This window comes from Oncorhynchus keta, chromosome 19 (genome assembly GCF_023373465.1).
Source record: "Oncorhynchus keta strain PuntledgeMale-10-30-2019 chromosome 19, Oket_V2, whole genome shotgun sequence".
NCBI classification, from domain to species: Eukaryota; Metazoa; Chordata; class Actinopteri; order Salmoniformes; family Salmonidae; genus Oncorhynchus; species Oncorhynchus keta.
In genome coordinates, this window is record NC_068439.1 from 58,127,641 (window position 1) to 58,146,989 (window position 19,349).

The 19,349-nt window shown below is 42.2% G+C and overlaps 1 protein-coding gene across 8 annotated transcripts in view; it reads right to left on the bottom strand.

Moving 5' to 3' along the window:
* The window catches only part of LOC118398547 (nesprin-2), a 184,486-nt gene that overhangs the window by 95,016 nt on the left and 70,121 nt on the right, over positions 1–19,349 (bottom strand). For 6 of the 8 annotated variants that reach the window (XM_052470857.1, XM_052470856.1, XM_052470858.1 and 3 more), the window contains 11 exons: positions 11,844–12,395; positions 11,668–11,751; positions 11,258–11,527; positions 10,494–10,688; positions 9,670–9,771; positions 9,248–9,418; positions 8,787–8,960; positions 8,573–8,704; positions 6,671–6,867; positions 699–831; positions 137–319 (listed from right to left, as the gene is read on the bottom strand). In XM_052470857.1, the coding sequence (XP_052326817.1) occupies positions 137–319; positions 699–831; positions 6,671–6,867; positions 8,573–8,704; positions 8,787–8,960; positions 9,248–9,418; positions 9,670–9,771; positions 10,494–10,688; positions 11,258–11,527; positions 11,668–11,751; positions 11,844–12,395 (2,193 nt within the window). The remainder of the gene's footprint in view (positions 1–136; positions 320–698; positions 832–6,670; positions 6,868–8,572; positions 8,705–8,786; positions 8,961–9,247; positions 9,419–9,669; positions 9,772–10,493; positions 10,689–11,257; positions 11,528–11,667; positions 11,752–11,843; positions 12,396–19,349) is intronic. The other 2 variants (XM_052470860.1, XM_052470859.1) reach the window with 1 other exon arrangement.

Genomic DNA, 19,349 nt, shown 5'->3' on the forward strand with positions numbered 1-19,349 from the left:
CTACTACATTACAACCTGGTTCTACTACACTACTGCCTGGTTCTACTACAAGACACCTGATTCTTCTACTCAGATGCTCATCAAGAGCACAACCAAACAATCAACCAACCAATCAACCAACCAATCATATCCCCACCTGGTGCAGTCTCTCCTGGGCTATGGGAAGTGCAGACGTGACTTCGGTCCAAGTTTGCTCCAGCTGCGCTAGCTGTCTGCGCAGCCCCGGTGCATCAGCCTCCTTCAGCTGCAGTAGCAATGTGCCCGCCCTGAGCGCAGAGGCCTTTTCAGCGGACCTGGTTTCCAGCTCCACTGAAAACTCCTATCAAAGAACCAAACGTCAAATCGAACAGCTCCCATACCGGAAATTTCAAACAAAATTCACACATTCAGTTTGCAATTCTAACATTTCCCATGGCATGTGAACTGACTTGATGTTTCCAACACATTTGTAATGTATTTAGGAACCAAAAACTCACTCCAAACTAGCTTTCAGGTGTTGTGAAAGAAAATACAGATGGACTGCATTTTTAACATGTTACAATTAAACGTGTTATACAATAAAAGTTGTTTTTCTGTGTATCCATACATTTCCGGTAGGGTCTGGGTGACACTGTCAGTCATGTAACATGAATTCCGATTATTTACTACATTGAGCTACAAATCATGTCATCTAAAGTTTTTTCCCCTAAGAATTTTACCAGTAGCTGGATGAGGTAAGTACGGGTGAGCTCCTCGTTTTGAGGTGTGGCGTCGGGCAGACTTCTCCATGTCTTCAGGCGTTCTTTAACACTGCCTATCCATCCAGTGAGCGAAACAGAGACGTTGTGGAACCTACAAGAGAGAAAACAGGGTTCAAACATCGTTCGATGTGTCCTTATGCAAAGCAGTCCACATTTATAGTGCCTTCAGAAAGTAATCACACACCCTTGACTTTCTCCCCATTTGTTGTGTTACAAAGTGGGATTCAAATGGATATAATTGTCATTTTTTTGTCAAATATCCACACAAAATACTCCTTTTGTTTTAATGAATGGAAAATAAATCACTAATATATCTTCATTAGATAAGTATTCAACCCCGAGTCAATACATGTTAGAATCACCTTTGGCAGCACTTACAGCTGTGCGTCTTTCTGGGGAAGTCTACAAGAGGTTTGCACACCGCATCACACACACACCCCAATTTATTAATGGACTGCTGAATGTATATATTTTTTTCTTGCTTTGTTTGCTCTTTTCAGTATTATGTCAATCTCTGATAAGCTACCCAGAAAAGGGCTGAAAATAGCCCATATTAATATATGCAGCCTTCGAAATAAGGTTAATGAAATCAATAACTTGCTAACATCAGATAACACTCATATATTTGCCATTTCTGAGACTCACTTAGATAATTCATTTGATGATACAGCAGTAGCAATACAAGTATATAACATCTATATACGATACAGAAATGCTTATTTGGGAGGGGTTGCTGTATATACATATTCAGAGCCATATCCCTGTAATGCTTAGAGAAGATCTTATGTCAAGTGTTATTGAAGTGTTGTGGTTGCAGGTTCACTTGACACATCTAAAGCCTTTTCTTTTGGGGTGTTGCTATAGACCACCAAGTGCTAACAGTCAGTAGCTAAATAATATGTGTGAAATGCTTGATCGTGTATGTGATGTAAACAGAGAGTTCTACTTTCTTGGGGACCTGAATATTGATTGGTTTTCATCAAGCTGTCCGCTCAAGAGGAAGCTTCTTACTGTAACCACTGCCTGTAATCTGGTTCAGGTAATTAATCAACCTACCAGGGTGTTTACAAACACTACAGGAACAAGATCATCCACATGTATCGATCAGATTTCTACTAATACTGTAGAACTTTGCTCTAAAGCTGTATCCGTACCCATTGAATGCAGTGATCACAATATAGCGTCAATATCCAGGAAAGCCAAAGTTCCGACAGCTGGTCCTAAAATAGTGTATAAGAGATCATACAAAATATTTTGCTGTGACTCTTATGTGGATGATGTTAGAAATATTAGTTGATCTGATGTGATTAATGAGGAGCATCCAGACGCTGCACTTAATGCATTTATGAAATTGCTTCTTCCAATTATTGATAAACATGCACCTGTTAAGAAGCTGACTGTTAGAATTGTTGAGGATTCATGGCTTGATGAGGAAATGAAAAACTGTATTGTTGAAAGAGATGGGGCAAAAGGAGTGGCTAATAAGTGTTGGCTACACATCTGACTGGCTTACTTACTGCAAAAAAATTATGTGACTAAACTCAACAAAAAAAGATTAAACTGTATTATGAAGCCAAGGTCAATGATATAAAGAATGATAGAAAAAAACTTGAGTACTTTAAATTAAATTATGGGCAGAAAGACAAATTCAACTCCATCTTTCATCGACTCAGATGGCTTATTTATCACAAAACCATTTTATGTTGCCAATTATTTTAATGATTATTTCATTGGCAAAGTGGGCAAACTTAGGCAAGAAATGCCAACAATGAACAGTGAGCAAATGTATTCATGCATAAAAAAAATTAATAGTGAAAGAAAAGCATTGCAAGTTTGAATTTTGTAAAGTTAGTGTGGGAGAGGTGGAAAAATTATTGTTATCGATCAATAATGACAATTGGAATTGACAACTTAGATGGAAAGCTACTGAGGATGGTAGCTGACTCTATATTCTTTACCTCAGGTCTGGAGGGAAGCCAAAGTAATTACGCTAACCAAGAGTGGTAAAGCGGCCTTTACTGGTTCTAACAGCAGACCTATAAGCTTGCTGCCAGCTCGTAGCAAACTGTTGGAAACAATTATGTTTGACCAAATACAATGCTATTTCTCTGTAAACAAATTAACAACAGACTTTTAGCATGCTTACAGAGAAGGGCACTCAACATGTACTATACTGACACAAATGACTGATGATTGGTTGAAAGAAATTGACAATAAGATAGTGGGAGCTGTACTGTGCAGTGCAGCCTTTGATATTATTTACCATAACCTGTTGTTGAAAAAAACGTATGTGTTATGGCTTTTCAACTTCTTCCATATTGTGGATTCAGAGCCATCTATCTAATAGAACTCAAAGGGTTTTATTTAATGGAAGCTTCTCTAATGTCAAATATGTCAAATGTGGTGTACCGTAGGGCAGCTGTCTAGGCCCTCTACTCTTTTCTATTTTTATCAATGACCTGCCACTGGCATTAAACAAAGCGTGTGTGTCCATGTATGCTGATGATTCAACCATATACACATTAACAACCACAGCTAATGAAGTCACTGAAACCCTTAAAGAGTTGCAGTCTGTTTTGGAATGGGTGGCAAGTAATAAACTGGTCCTAACCATCTGTGGAACTAAGAGCATTGTATTTGGTACTAATCATTCCTTAAGTTCTAGACCTCAGCTGAATCTGGTAATGAATGGTGTGGCTGTTGAACAAGTTGAGGAGACTAAATTACTTGGCGTTACCTTATTGTAAAGTGTCATGGTCAAAACATATAGATTCAATGGTTGTAAAAATGGGGAGACGTTTGGTCGTAATAAAGAGATGCTCTGCTTTTTTGACACCACACTCCAAAAAACAAGTTCTGCAGGCTCTAGTTTAGTCTAATCTTGATTATTGTCCAGTCGTGTGGACGAGTGCTGCAAGGAAAGACCTAGTTAAGCTGCAACTGGCCCAGGACAGAGCGGCACGTTTTGCTCTTAATTGGTTCTACTACACTACAACCTGTAGAGGGTAGATATAAATAATATGCATGCCAATCTCTCTTGGCTAAGAGTTTAGGAGAGACTGACTGCATCACTTCTTCTTTACATAAGAAACATTAATGTGTTGAAAATCCCAAATTGTTTGCATAGTCAACTTACACACTGCTCTGACACACACACGTATCCCACCAGACATGCCACCAGACATGCCACCAGACATGCCACCAGACATGCCACCAGACATGCCACCAGACATGCCACCAGACATGCCACCAGACATGCCACCAGACATGCCACCGGGTGTCTTTTCACAGTCCCCAAATCCAGAACAAATTCAAGAAAGTGTACAGTATATAGAGCCCTTATTGCATGGAACTTCCTTCCATCTCATATTTCTCAAATAAACCTGGTTTAAAAAAATTAAATAAAGTAACACCTCACGGCACAAAGCCTCTCTCCTATTTGACCTTGATAGTTGTGTGTATGCATTGATATCTAGGCTACGTGTGCCTTTTTTTTTTAAGTATGTAGTTCTGTCCTTGAGCTGTTCTATTGATGTTCTGTATTATGTTTCATGTTGTGTGGACCCCAGGAAGAGTAGTTGCTGCTTTTGCAACAGCTAATAAAATACCAAATACACCTGGATTGTACAATATTTTCCCATGAAGCTTTTAAAAAATCTGTCAAGTTGGCTGTTGATCATTGCTAAACAGTCATTCTCAAGTCTTGCCAAAGATTTTCAAGATTATTTAAGTCAAAACTGTAACTAAGCCACTCAGGAACATTCAATGTCACCTTGGTAATAAACTGCAGTGTATATTTGGCATTGGTTATTGTCCGACTGACAGGTGAATTTGTTTCCCAGTGTCTGTTGGAAAGCAGACTGAAACAGTTTATCCTCTAGGATTGTTTTGGAATATTTTTCTTCTGTACAGGTTTCCTTCTTTACTCTCTGTCATAAAAGGTTAATATTGTGGAGTATCTACAATATTGTTTATCCATCCTCAGTTTTCTCCTATCACAGCCATTCAACTCACCATTGGCCTCATTGTGAAATCCCTGAGCGGTTTCCTTCCTCTCTGGCAACTGATTTAGGAAGGACACCTGTATATTTGTAGTGAGTGGGTGTATTGATACACCTCTCAATGTGTAATTAATAACTGTACCATGCTCAAAGTGATATTCAATGTCTGCTTTTTTTTACCCATCTACCAATTCTTTGCGAACCATAGGAAAAACTCCCTGGTCCTTGTGGTTGAATATGTGCTTGAAATTCAATGCTCGACTGAGGGACCTTACAGAAAAGTGTACAGTCGTGGCCAAAAGTTTTGAGAATGACACAAATACTAATTTTCACAAAGTCTGCTGCTTCAGTTTGTATGATGGCAATTTGCATATACTCCAGAATGTTATGAAAAATGAACAGAAGAATTGAAATTAAGTGCAAAGTCCCTCTTTGCCATGCAAATGAACTGAATCGCATAAAAAAACATTTCCACTGCATATCAGCCTTGCCACAAGAGAACCAGCTGACATCATGTCAGTGATTCTCTTGTTAACACAGGTGTGAGTGTTGACAAGGATAAGACTTGAGATCACTCTGTCATGCTGATTCAGTTCGAATAACAGACTGGAAGCTTCATAAGGAGGGTGGTGCTTGGAATCATTGTTCTTTCTGCATCTGCACGCACTGTGAGGCGAAGACTTTTGGAGGATGGCCTGGTGTCAAGAAGGGCAGCAAAGAAGCCACTTCTCTCCAGGAAAAACATCAGGGACAGACTGATATTCTGCAAAAGGTACAGGGATTGGACTGCTAAGGACTGGGGGTAAAGTCATTTTCTCTGATGAATCCCCTTTCCGATTGTTTGGGGCATCCGGAAAAAAAGCTTGTCCGGAGAAGACAAGGTGAGCGCTACCATCAGTCCTGTGTCATGCCAACAGTAAAGCATCCTGAGACCATTCATGTGTGGGGTTGCTTCTCAGCCAAGGGTGTGGGCTCACTCACAATTTTGCCTAAGAACACAGCCATGAATAAAGAATGGTACCAACACATCCTCTGAGAGCAACTTCTCCCAACCATTCAGGAACAGTTTGGTGACGAACAATGCCTTTTCCAGCATGATGGAGCACCTTGCCATAAGGCAAAAGTGATAACTAAGTGGCTCGGGGAACAAAACATAAATATTTTGGGTCCATGGCCAGGAAATTCCCCAGACCTTAACCCCATTGAGAACTTGTGGTCAATCCTCAGGAGGCGAATGGACAAACAAAAACCCACAAATTCTGACGAACTCCAAGCATTGATTATGCAACAATGGGCTGCCATCAGTCAGGATGTGGCCCAGAAGTTAATTGACAGCAGGGCGGATTGCAGAGGTCTTGAAAAAGAAGGGTCAACACTGCAAATATTGACTCTTTGCATCAACTTCATGTAATTGTCAATAAAAGCCTTTGACACTTATGAAATGCTTGTAATTATACTTCAGTATTCCATAGTAACATCTGACAAATAATATCTAAAGACAATGAAGGAGTAAACATTTTGAAAATTAATATTTGTGTCATTCTCAAAACTTTTGGCCACGACTGTATGTGTTGGGTACAGAGATGGGGTAGGCATATACAGTCATGTTAAACACTATTATTGCACACAGAGTCCATGCAACTTATAATTGTTAAGTACATTTTAACTGAAGACTTTTCAGCTTTTAATTTTTTATTAATTTGTAAACATTTCTAAAAACAATTTCACTTTGACATTATGGTATATTGTGTGTCAGCTAATGACCCAACATCTCAATCGAATCCATTTTTAATTCAGGCTGTAACACAACAACATTTGGAAAAAGTCAAGGGGTGTGAATACTTTCTGAAGGCACTGTACATGTTCCCACAGCTATGTTGTGTGTATGTCCCTGTCCATTTTCTGAAAACCCTGTCTGTGTGCGCCCACCTGGTCCAGTTGTCCCTTATGTCGCGGCTGCGTTGGCTCTCCTGCTCTGCCTTGCTGCGGACAGCCCGCCAGCGCAGCTCCAGTACGCCTCCTGTGCCACCGACCCCGGTACTGCATCCCCAGGCCTGCAGAGCCTTCCCCTGGTTCAGGACCGAGCCCAGGGCAGGCCTGCACTCCTCCAACAGGGCCAGCACTCGCTAATGGGGGGAAAAAGGGGAAGGAGAGAGAGAGAGAGAAGGGGGTGAATAGGGATAGGTTGAAATGTGAAAGAATAAAAATTGAGAAGGGAATGTGTTTTGAATAAGAGAGAAAAAAGAAGAGGTAGGGCCAGAAGGGGGATGAAAAGAAATGTAGGAATCAAATAATTATTGTGGGATGTGGGGTGAGGAAAAGAGAATGAAGCGGGAACAGAAAAGGGAGAGGAGGGGAAGGAAAAGGGAGAGGAGGGGAAGACAGGAACAGAGAATGAAAGTGAGAGGAGACAAGAGGGAGGAGGTGGAGGAAGGGGATGTTTGCAAGGGTTACAGAAAGAGAGAAATAATGAGAGGGATAATGGGGAGAGAAACGTGAAAAGGGGAAAATGCAACAAAAAAGTGCGATAGGCAACAAGGCAAAAGGAGCAAAAGAAATGCATAGAGAAATGCACCACCCGAATCCTCACCTGAACCCATGCCCACCCCCACACCAGTGTCTATGAGTCCCAAATGGCCTCCTATTCCCTACATAGTACACTACTTTTGACTTGAGCCCTATGGGCTTGTTTAAAAGTAATGCACTATACAGGGAATAGGGGACCATTTTGATCGTAAACAGCATCTCATTCAGTTATTATGGCCAGATAGGGGAAGGCATAAATCTATTAAGGAGATTTGATGAAAAGAAGCATGTGTACTCTACCCCTACACACACACATGTGCGCACACACACACATTCCACTCAAGACGGTCCGTCCGAGAGATGAGAAATAGGATTCTGTAATTGTAAAAGGGAGGGGGGAAGTCAGCTAGTTATGGGGAGGGAATCCGAAATGGAACACCGTGTTCTACTCTACGATAATGGCCATCCGTATTCCTCCAAGTAATTTGATTTTGGAATGAAGCGATGCCACAACAAATAACTCTCCTTTTTTTCACCCATTACTCTCTGTCCACCTCTCTCTCTCCTTCTATCTTTCCATCTCTCTTTCTCTCCATCTTTCTTGTGCCAGGTGCCCATGAATCCGTCATTCACTGAAGGGCCTGGTTTACATCCAGCTCTCTCTGTATGGCTGTGTCCCGAATGGCCCCCTATTCCCTACATAGTGGACTGCTTTTGACAAGAGTCCTATGAGGGGAATAGGGTGCCATTTGGGAGTCAGTCTGTGGCACGTCCTACATTGTTGTTGGTTACTGGAATTAGACAACAGGTGGTTTCATCCCAGTACACGAAGGATGCATCGTTCATGTGGACATAAGACACCTGTTGCTTAAGACTTATGCTCATGATATACAGTATCTTCCAATGATACAAATTAAGAATAAGGGCTACACTGGTTACGTAGTGCAAACTAATTCTTAGTGGGCAAATGTTGTTCAATTGGGTATGTGAGGAGAAGAAAGGGGGTGGACAGAAGGAGATATGGGACAGTGAACGAGAGAGGGATGAGGAGATGATAGGGACGTCAAGAAATACTGAGATGGTCAATGCAATGAGAAAAAGAAGACAGAAAAGAGCATGCAGAGAGTCAGACACAAAGAGAGCAGAGAGCCAGACAAAGATAGCAGAGACAGACACAAAGAGAGCAGAGAGACAGACACAAAGAGAGCAGAGAGACAGACACAAAGAGAGCAAGATAAGGAAGGAAGGAAGGAAGGAAGAGTAGTAGAGAGAAGAGGAGGAGGAGAGGGAGGGAGGTTTGGATACCTGACAGGTGTCCAGTCTTTCCTGTAGTAGCCCCTCTTCTTCCTTCACCAGATCCTCGCAGGGGATGAGGGCTTCCAACTCCTCCAGCTGCCGGCCCAGCTGAACACAGCCCTCCTCCCACTGTGTCCAGACCTACACACACACACGCATACACAGTGTGAGTGTATGTGTGTATGTGTTTACTTATGTGGGTCTTTCATGTGTGTGCGTGTACCTGCAGCCTTCTGTGCATGGTGGCTCCCTGCTCCAGAGCATGTTGCTGCAGAGTGGTGACCTGTTGCTCCAGCCGGACCTGTTCATCCTCCTGACCAACCAGCCCCCCCTGTGGCTCACACTGGAACAGCCGCTGAACCAATGCCAGCTGGGATTCCATAACCTGGTACAATTTCTGTTCAGCCAGCGCCAAACACAGACACACACAGACAGACACACACAGACAGACACAAAATAATCAATTGAAACCCAGTTTCTAAATTGACAAAATCACATGGCAATTGGTCAGAGGTTTACATGGAGATGATCCCAAACGTTCATTTAAACTTGGATTCAACTGCTTTCCGAGTGGGAAGACACTGTCCTCTACAGTTGTTCTTCCTTTCCATCAGCTCCCATGCCAAGTCGAATGTGCATAAAATGACTTGACATAACACTCTCTTTTCCCCAGCATATGCTTACCTTGTGCCTGCTGAGCAGAGTCTGCAGCTGGGTGCGGCTGTGCGGTGGGTGGTCCTGACTGCCTGCCAGACGCTCTCTGCCTAGCTCCACCAGACTGGCCAAACCCTGCAGCAGGGCCTGGGACACCCTCTGCAGCTCCACTGCATCCTCGGGACACCGACCAACGACATACTGCAGAGACACACCATCGTTACTGACCTACAGTAGACATCTAGAGTAAAAAACGGGATTACGTGGGAATATACTGACAAAAGGGGCACACACACACACACACACACACACACACACACACACACACACACACACACACACACACACACACACACACACACACACACACACACACACACACACACACACACACACACACACACACACACAAACATTCACTAGCCCTATGATTAACAAACTAAATGTTGTACCTCCAGCATGGGGACATCCTTGATGTGTGTGAATGGGTCACTCTGTCCACGTTCAAAATCATCATACACGCACACGTGGCTCTCCTGTTGCTCCGTCCCTGCCTGCATGCAGCGCACAGTGAAAAGAGACAGACATTGACAAGTCCTGGTTAAGCAGTAAGGCATGAGAGCCCGTTGCATATCGTAAAGAACACAAGGATATCTGTTCTAGCTAATGGCTGTGGTTGTGAGATGGTTTGTGAGGGGATTAAGAAGTGCTGGGTGGCAGGTAAACCAGCGGTTAGAGTTGGGACAGTAACTGAAAGGTAGCTGGTTTGAATCCCTGAGCCGACTAGCTGAAAAATCTTTCTATGTGCCCTTGAGCAAAGCACTTAATCCTAATTGCTCCTGTAAGTCTCGATAATAATGTGCTTGTAGGGCAGCCAGGTCACACCAGTTCCACTGCGGTATTAGACATTTGTCCAGGATGTATGCATGCAATTTTAATACTGTCCACAAGGGGCAACACAAGTGCCTATTACAATCTAGCAGTCTCATGGCTTGCTAGGGTGTTGTGGATGGGGATTGAAGAAGGGCTTAAACCATGAACTACGGCTCGGTGCATCGCAGGTTCAATCCCATTGCTAGGCACTCATTTTTAATTGTTCTGTTTTAACCCAGACCTTAACCCGTACCTTAACCACTCCGAATGGATTCCTATACTTAACTCTCAAGTTTTTTCTGTTCGAACCGTATCCCAAACCTTAGGTGATTGTAAAGTGGTTGTGGGTTGGTTGTGTGTTATTATGAAGTTGTTGTGAGGTGGTTTGTGTGGAGCCACTGACCTGATAGTGGCCCAGTTCTGTGTGTAGCCGGCTCAGTGAGGAGGTGAGGGCTGACTGGGCTGTTTGAAAACAACCCTGAAGACAGGTCACACACTGGGCTGTGGTCTCTGGTGCTTCAGACAACTGGTCTGGGTTGATGCCTGACCTTAAATGGTTCAGCTCCTCACTCAAGGCTGGCAGCTCCACTGAGAGGCACTGTGAGGCACATAGACACACAGGTATGCACACATGCACGCACGCACACACACACACACAGGTACGCATACACACACACACACACACACACACACACACACACACACACACACACACACACACACACACACACACACACACACACACACACACACACACACACACACACACACACACACACACGCACACACGCACAGTTCATTTGCACAGGTTCAGAGATTTTGTCATCGGAAAATATTGTTATTGCAGTTTAGCTAATTTGATAGTGAGTGATTAAAAAACCCCAGGGTGACATTTCCATACTGCAAAAGAGCACAGATTAAACCTGGCACAATTTTTCATCTGGCAAAGTTTACTTGTTCAACAATGTGTGTTATTAGGCGGCAACTATTTATACATCAACGTAATAATATGAATAATCACCTCCTTATTTCTCACATTGTTGAAAAAAAGTTCAATCACAGATCGGTGCTTTTTTGCACCACAAAAATGTCACCGCCAGTGTGCAATATATGCTACCTATTTCCAGAGATCTATAAATGTAAATCAGCAGTTTGTAGGTACTGTACCTCCATCTGTAGCAATCTTAGTTGACTGTCCTCCACTGTGGTAATAGAGGGACTGGGCAACAGGCCAGTGAGTGTTTCCAGAGAATGCTCCACTCCACACAGAGCTGTGTAGAGCTCTCTATCCAACATGGGATAGCCGCCTTCCTTTGAATTGGCAGAGGAAAGGCCACTTGCTCTGTGCCTGAGTTGTCTAAGGCTTGCAGCACACACCTCTATCTCTCTCAGACCACCAAAGCCACCGCCGGTCCCCTCTGCCCTTGACCCTGTAGCCTACACAACCACATGGAGAGCACCATCAACACAATATAATGGCTTAAGGACAGCCGCCCTTAAAATCCTGTACCTCTGCTAAATTTTGACCCAGGTCTGATGAGTACTTGAATCAGGGAGGTGTGACAGTGTGAACTGACCGCATGTAGATCCTCCTCCTGAATATTCCTCAAGATGTTGAGTTTCTCAGACAGTCGAGTGTGAAGGAGGTCCCATCTCCCATCCTATGAAAAATAAACGTAAAACGTGCGGGCAGGTAATTGTGTGTGTGAGTGTGTGTGTGTACATATGTGGTGCACGGGTATGGTACTCTTACCAGGTCTTCCTGGGGGTCGCTGGGTGTATTTGGCAACTGACCATTGGCAACTGTCCCAATTTCCTTGGTTACTGACCCAGTCATCTTGGTTACTGACCCAGTCATCTTGGTTACTGACCCAGTCACCTTGGCTACTGACCCAGTCATCTTTGTTATAGAAGTAGTCTCAGGTACTGATTGTATCTCTTTGGTTACTGATCCAATCTTCAAAGGTACTTCTCCAGTTTCTTTGGTTGCCAAGACACTTTTTACAGATGCTGGTCCAGTCTCCATGGTCACTGAACTAGTTTCAGGTAATGAGACAGTTGCCTTGGTTACTAATTCAGACTTCTCGGTTACTGACAAAGTCTCCTTGTTAATGTCTTTACTGACTGATTCTGTCGGCTTGTTTTCTGATATAGTGGTCTTGGAGATGGGTTTCCTCTGAGCCGGTAATGACAGGGTGTCTGCAGGTGCTCGGTCTGTTTTTTCAGGTGTTGGTTGGATCTTCTCAGATATTAAACCAGAATTAGTGTCTTCTGGGTCTACACAAGACTCCGGGGTGTCCAACTCCTGAACGAAGATGGTTGGAATGAATCAAACCCAACCACAATAGAGTGGTATGGAATCTGACATGCAATTACTTCTTTACTCAATGATCTGGCAACACTTTAAATCTTTACACTTTACACTTTATAATCCATTAATAGATCATTATTAAGGCATGTATTAATGATTTGCTGAACACTTGTAAATCATTATTACGACTTCATTTACCACTAGTAATTAAGGTATTTGTAAACGGTTAACACTGTTTAACAATGCTCATTAATACATCATGGATAATGAATTTGTTAATGATCTGTAAATGATTTCTAAACCATGATTATAAAATGTATAAAAAACCACAGTATGTTTATGTCAGTGAGCAATTTACATACTATGAAGTCATAAACTATCACTTATTACTTCTGCCTTTATTCATGATCGATATGTTATTGTCTTAAAACCTCTTAAAGATAGGGGGCAGAATTTTCACTTTTGGATAAATAGCGTGCCCAATTTCAACTTCCTGCTACTCATGCCAAGAATATAAGATATGCATATTATACATAGATTTGGATAGAAAACACTCTGAAGTTTCTAAAACTGTTTGAATCATGTCTGTGAGTATAACAGAACTTATGTAGCAGGCAAAACCCAGAGGACTAACAGATTTTTCCCCCCTCACTGTTCCCTATATTGTCTTTGCCATTGGATATTTAATAGGAACCCATTTTCAGTTCCTACCGCTTCCACTGGATGTCACCAGTCTTTGGAATATGGTTGAGATTATTCCTTTATGCTATGAAGAAGTAGGCCAGCTCGGAACTGAGGACACTTTTGTGAGTTGCTCAAGACGTCAAAAGCAGTGCTGGTTTCTTTTCTTTCCTGTATTCAATACAGATTGCCCCGTCTACAATTTGATCGATTATTAACGTTTAAAAATACCTAACGTTGTATTACAAAAGTAGTTTGAAATATTTTGGCAAAGTTTATAGGCAACTTTTGAAATATTTTTTAGTGACGTTGCGATTTTGTAAGCTGTTTTTTTCTGGATCAAACGCGCTTTATAAACGGACATTTTCGATATATATGGATGGAATTAATCGAACAAAAGGACCAATTGTGATGTTTATGGGACATATTGGAATGCAAACAAAAGAAGGTCATGCATATTTTATATTTTATTTCAGCGTTTTGTGTAGCGCCTGCTATGCTAGCTCCTTTGTTTACTGCTGGTGCAGATGGTGCAGGCTATCAGATAATAGCTTCTTATGCTTTCACCGAAATGCATTTTTAAAATCTGACATGTTGGCTGGATTCACAACGAGTGTAGCTTTAATTGAGTATCTTACATGTGTGATTTAATGAATTTTATAGCATTTTATTTGAATCTGGCGCTCTGCAATTCCCCCAGCAATTGGCCAGTTGAGACTCGAGCGTCTCCCCTATCCATAAGAGGTTTTAAGAACCACATAATGTACAAATTATTAGTCAACTTGTTTGCCGTACCCAATCTAAAGTTGCAGCCATTTATCCAAAATTATTCAAGAAGGTTGAAATGATTATAAATCTTTTCATGAATTTCCCCTTCATAATATCAGCCTGGCCATCCCATCATTAAAAAACTCTATCTGACAATGTCACGAGGGGCATTATTAAAACTAATTTGTGAGCGATTAGATCACCTTCAACCAATCAGAAGATGACCTAATCCAAAATGCGGCGTTTGGCCCTGTGGATTTTTACCCACCCATCATCTGTAGCTCAGTTGGTAGAGCATGGTGCTTGTAACGCCAGGGTAGTGGGTTCGATTCCCGGGACCACCCATACGTAGAATGTATGCACACATGACTGTAAGTCGCTTTGGATAAAAGCGTCTGCTAAATGGCATATATTATTATTATTATTATTATTTTTGAGAGGATGCTGATTGGATAGTAATGGGGAATATTAGTTGTGATTCCAGGCTATGGCTCAGATAAGTTTAAAACATAAATAAGTACACAGCAGACAGGGGGTTTAAGAAAAGTTAATATTTTCTTGACATACAATCAGAATGTCCAATAGATCACACCTGTACAAGATTTGCATTGTTGACTCGCTAGATGGTACTGAAGCTAGCTGCCTAGCTGCGGGCTAGCTATCCGTCATTAGCTGATCCACATCCGCATCTGATCGGTACGCTCAGATGAAAGCAGACGTCCGCACCATGTTTTCTATTTTAATGCCCTTTTTCTACGATATTTTTTATTTTGTTTATTTTACCTTTATTTAACTAGGCAAGTCAGTTAAGAACAAATTCTTATTTTCATGTACACCCTTGCATTGTAGCATAGCAATACATTGTAGCATATAGTGTCAACCTAAACATAATAACCATAGCAACCATGACCGCACTCTCTGAACAGTAACAATGGCACTCTCTGATTGGCTAGGAGGATGTAGCTGGTCCAGCACTGGCAAAATCAGGCCCGACGCATCCCTATGTCCCGATGGCCATTGCCTTCAGGGTCGCTAGAGGTGAATTTACGGCAGTGTGTTCATGGAATGCATGGGTAAAAGTGAGTAATGGTTGTTGTTGTTATGGCTGAGATGTGTGTGTGTGTTTACTATTACTGTTAGTCGTAGTTGCTATTATTATTCCCTGTAATGTTATTACTGAGTTATTTATGCTGCATGTTCATGTAAAATGTTTATGTTTCCTTTTCGATATGGTCCTTTGTTATACTTAGCATTCTCTCCCCTTGAGCTATTGTGGTCATTACCCTATTCACTACTTTGCACCGTTCATATTCATGTTGTTCCATGTATAGTTAATTCAGTATTTGTCTTTCTCTGTACTTGCAGATCATTTCCATACTCTGCTTGGCAATGAAGTTTCCTGTGCGTGTTAACTCTCGGTGAGGTTGATAATTCCTTTTCAGTGAGTCACAGAACAGTCAAATGGGAGGGTATTCCATCACAGTAATGTACAATGACACCGGTGCATAATTTTCTGTCTTAATTTTTCACTTCACCGCTACCTTTGAATCTGCCAGCGACCTCAATAACTTACAACATTAGTTAGCCACACTGTAGCTTTTTGCTAATTTGTAATATGCAAGCTAGCTGTATGTCAATAAATTGGTAACTTTTCTCCAACCTCATGTGTGTTATGTAATTAAACGGTATCTGACCAATTTAAGACTTGGTGAAAAGTGTCACACTTTAGATTAGATACTGAAAAATTTCGCCCAATGTTCAATAGGGTCTGGTGGATCAATGCGTCAAAAGTGGCATTCATTAACCTAATAGAGAGATAGGGGAAAAGTCCTTGTCCAATAGAAAAAGTACCAACCCATAGCCCTGGCCTTATTTATAATAAATCACCTCCCTCTGAACTTCCCTGCAAACACCACTGTCTTGTGTACCTCTGATTCGGAGCCACACCTTCCAGAAATGTGATTTGCTAAGATCAAATCATTACAAATGTTTATTTTATTTAGTTGACTTCCCACTCCACACTGCCCTTTGCCACCTGGACAAAAAAAAGAGCAACACATTGTTTATAAAACTATACATTATTTATATACCTATTGTGAAGATATAGTGGCCACTTTAGATTCTGTACTGCAAATGTGTTTACTAATAATTTATAAAATGGGTTGTTAAAGGGACATTGCACTTTCAAATCAAAGTTTGACAGACTTTTCCAGATTGGTATCTACACAACAAATGTTGTGGGACATGGTTTCATCTTGACATTAGTACACTTTTGAGATCAGAAAACATTTGACAAACTTTCATTTATGCGTGAAATGCCCCTTTGTTAATAATATGAGTCATGCAGGGAAGACTAGAATATGTTCCAGGATTCTTCCAATGGCATTGAGGAATCATCCACAGTCATTGGCTTCATCAATAAGTGTATCGATGACGTCGTCCCCACAGTGACTGTACGTACATACCTCAACCAGAAGCCATGGATTACAGGCAACACGGTACTGAGCTAAAGGGTAGAACTGCCGCTTTCAAGGAGCGGGACTCTAACCCGGACGCTTATAAGAAATGCTGCTATGCCCTCCGATGAAGCATCAAACAGGCAAAGTGTCAATACAGGACTAAGATTGCATCCTACGACACCAGCTCTAATGCTCATCGGATGTGGAAGGGCTTGCAAACTATTACAGACTAAAAAGGGAAGCACAGCCGCGAGCTGCCCAATGACACGAGCCAACCAGACGAGATAAATGACTTCTATGCTCGCGTCGAGGCAAGCAACACTGAAGCATGCATGAGATCACCAGCTGTTCTGGATGACTGTGAGATAACACTCTCGGTAGCCGATGTGAGCAAGACCTTTAACAGGTCAACATTCACAAGGCTGCAGGGCCAGACGAATTACCAGGACATATACTCCGAGCGTCAACTGACCAACTGGCAAGTGTCTTCACTGACATTTTCAACCTGTCCCTGACTAAGTCCGTAATACCAACATGTTTCAAGCAGACCACCCTAGTCCCTGTGCCCAAGAACACCAACGCAACCTGCCTAAACGACCCATAGCGCTCACGTCTGTAGCCATGAAGAGCTTTGAAAGGCTGATCATGGCTCACATCAACACCATTATCCCAGAAACCCTAGACCCACTCCAATTTGCATACCTCCCAAACAGATCCACAGAGGACTCAACCTTTGTGCACTCCACACTGCCCTTTCCCACCTGGACAAAAGGAACACCTATGTGAGAATGCTATTCATTGACTAAAGCTCAGCGTTCAACACCATAGTGCCCTCAAAGCTCATCACTAAGCTAAGGACCCTGGGACTAACACCTCCCTCTGCAACTGGATCCTGGACTTCCTGATAAAACCTGGGGGTGGCCTAAGGGTAGGTAACAACACATCTGCCACGCTGATCCTCAACATGGGGGCCCATCAGGGGTATGTGCTTAGTCCCTCCTGCACTCCCTGTTCACCCATGACTGCATGGCAAAGCACGACTCCAACACCATCAGCAAGTCTTTCCCGACTACACAACAGTGGTAGGCCTGATCACCGACAACAATGAGACAGCCTATAGGGAGGAGGTCAGAGACTGTTGGATTTATTATGGATAAATGAATAAACATTATCCCCATTTTAAATAGAATTGTAACTAAGTCAACTTATACTCTGTTTTATAAGTGATTAACAATATGAGTTCATAAGAAGGGATTGTGTGACACGGACAAGGAGCACTAAAACGTTAATTAACACCATTCCAACTAGGAATGGAACGAATGGGTTGTGGACTGTGAAAACAGATAAGGTCGTTAGCTTATGGTTGACCCTACAGAAACTTAGCTCTGGGGTTTGTAGATAAGGCAGTGAGTGCATTCCTAGGTTCTGTTCATTAAAACTGTCAGTTCAGTGGTGATCGATAATGTTGAGGGGTCAAAAGTTATCTGGGAGTGTGTTAGTAAGTTAGAATTAACTTTTCACCTTACTTTGTCCCGGTCGAGAGGGGATTCTGTTAAAGAAATGAAATGATGTCATGATCTGTATATAAACTGCTGCACGTGATTAAGTGGGAGCGTGCTCCGAGAATAAATTCCATGACCTATTATTGAAAGACTGGTCTGCGTCTATTTTATGCAAACAAGAAATCTTACAAATTCTCATAAAATAGATTAAGGGCTTTCAATTGATGAAAGCACATTGGCATAATTAAATTACAGTAACAGAGACCTGGCAGTGTGGTGCCAGGATAACAACCTCTCCCTCAATGTGATCAAGACAAAGGAGATGATTGTGGACTATAGGAAAAGGAGGGCCGATCACATTCCCATCTACAGGGCTGTAGTGGAACAGGCTTCAAGTTCCTTGATGTCCACATCACCAATGAACTATCATGATCCAAACGAAGATTCGGCATGGGTCTTCAGATCCTCAAACAGTTCTACAGCTGCACCATCCAGAGCATCCTGACTGTTTGCATCACTGCTTGGTATGGCAACAGCTCGGCCTCCGAACACAAGGCACTACAGAGGGTAGTGCGTACGGCTCCGTACATCACTGGAGCCAAGCTTCCTGCCATCCTGGACCTCTATACCAGGCAGTGTCAGAGGATGGCCCTAAAAATTGCCAAAGACTCCAGCCACCCGAGTCATAGACTTCTCTCTGCTACAACACGGCAAGCGGTACCGGAGCACCAAGTCTAGGTCCAAAAGGCTTCTTAACAACTTCTACCATCAAGCCATAAGACTCCTGAACAGCTAATCAAATGACTACCCGGACTACTTGCATTTTTACTTTGTTTATTTTAACACTTATTTTTCTTAAAACTGCATTGTTGGATAAGGGCTTGTAAAGTAAGCATTTTACTGTATTGTATTTGACGCATGTGACAAATAAAATGTCATTGGCAGATAATTTACAACTTCTTTATAGGCATGTTTATGAATAGTTTACTATGTCTAATAAAGTATACTGAACACAAATTTAAATGCAACATTCAACAATTTCAAATATTTTACCGAGTTACAGTTAATATAAGGAAATCAGTCAATTGAAAATAAGTTATTAGTCCTCATCTATGGATTTCACAAGACCTCGGTAGGAGCGCAGCCATGGAGGGCATTGGCCCAACCACTGGGGAGCCAGGCCCAGCCAATCAGAATGAGTTTGTCCGCACAAAGGGGCTTTATTACAGACAAAAATACTCCTCAGTTTCATCAGCTGTCCGGGTGTCTGGTCTCAGATGATCCAGCAGGTGAGGAAGCCGGATATGGAGGTCCTGGGCTGGCGTGGTTACACGTGGTCTGCGGTTTGACGTAATGCCAAATTCTCTAAAACGACTTTGGAGATGGCTTATGGAGGATAAATTAACATTACATTCACTAGCAAAAGTTCTGGTGGACATTCTTGCAGTCAGCAGGCCAATTGCATGTCAGCATGCCTGAAAACTTGAGACATCTGAGGCATTGTGTTGTGTGACACAATGCCCCAGAGTGGCCTTTTA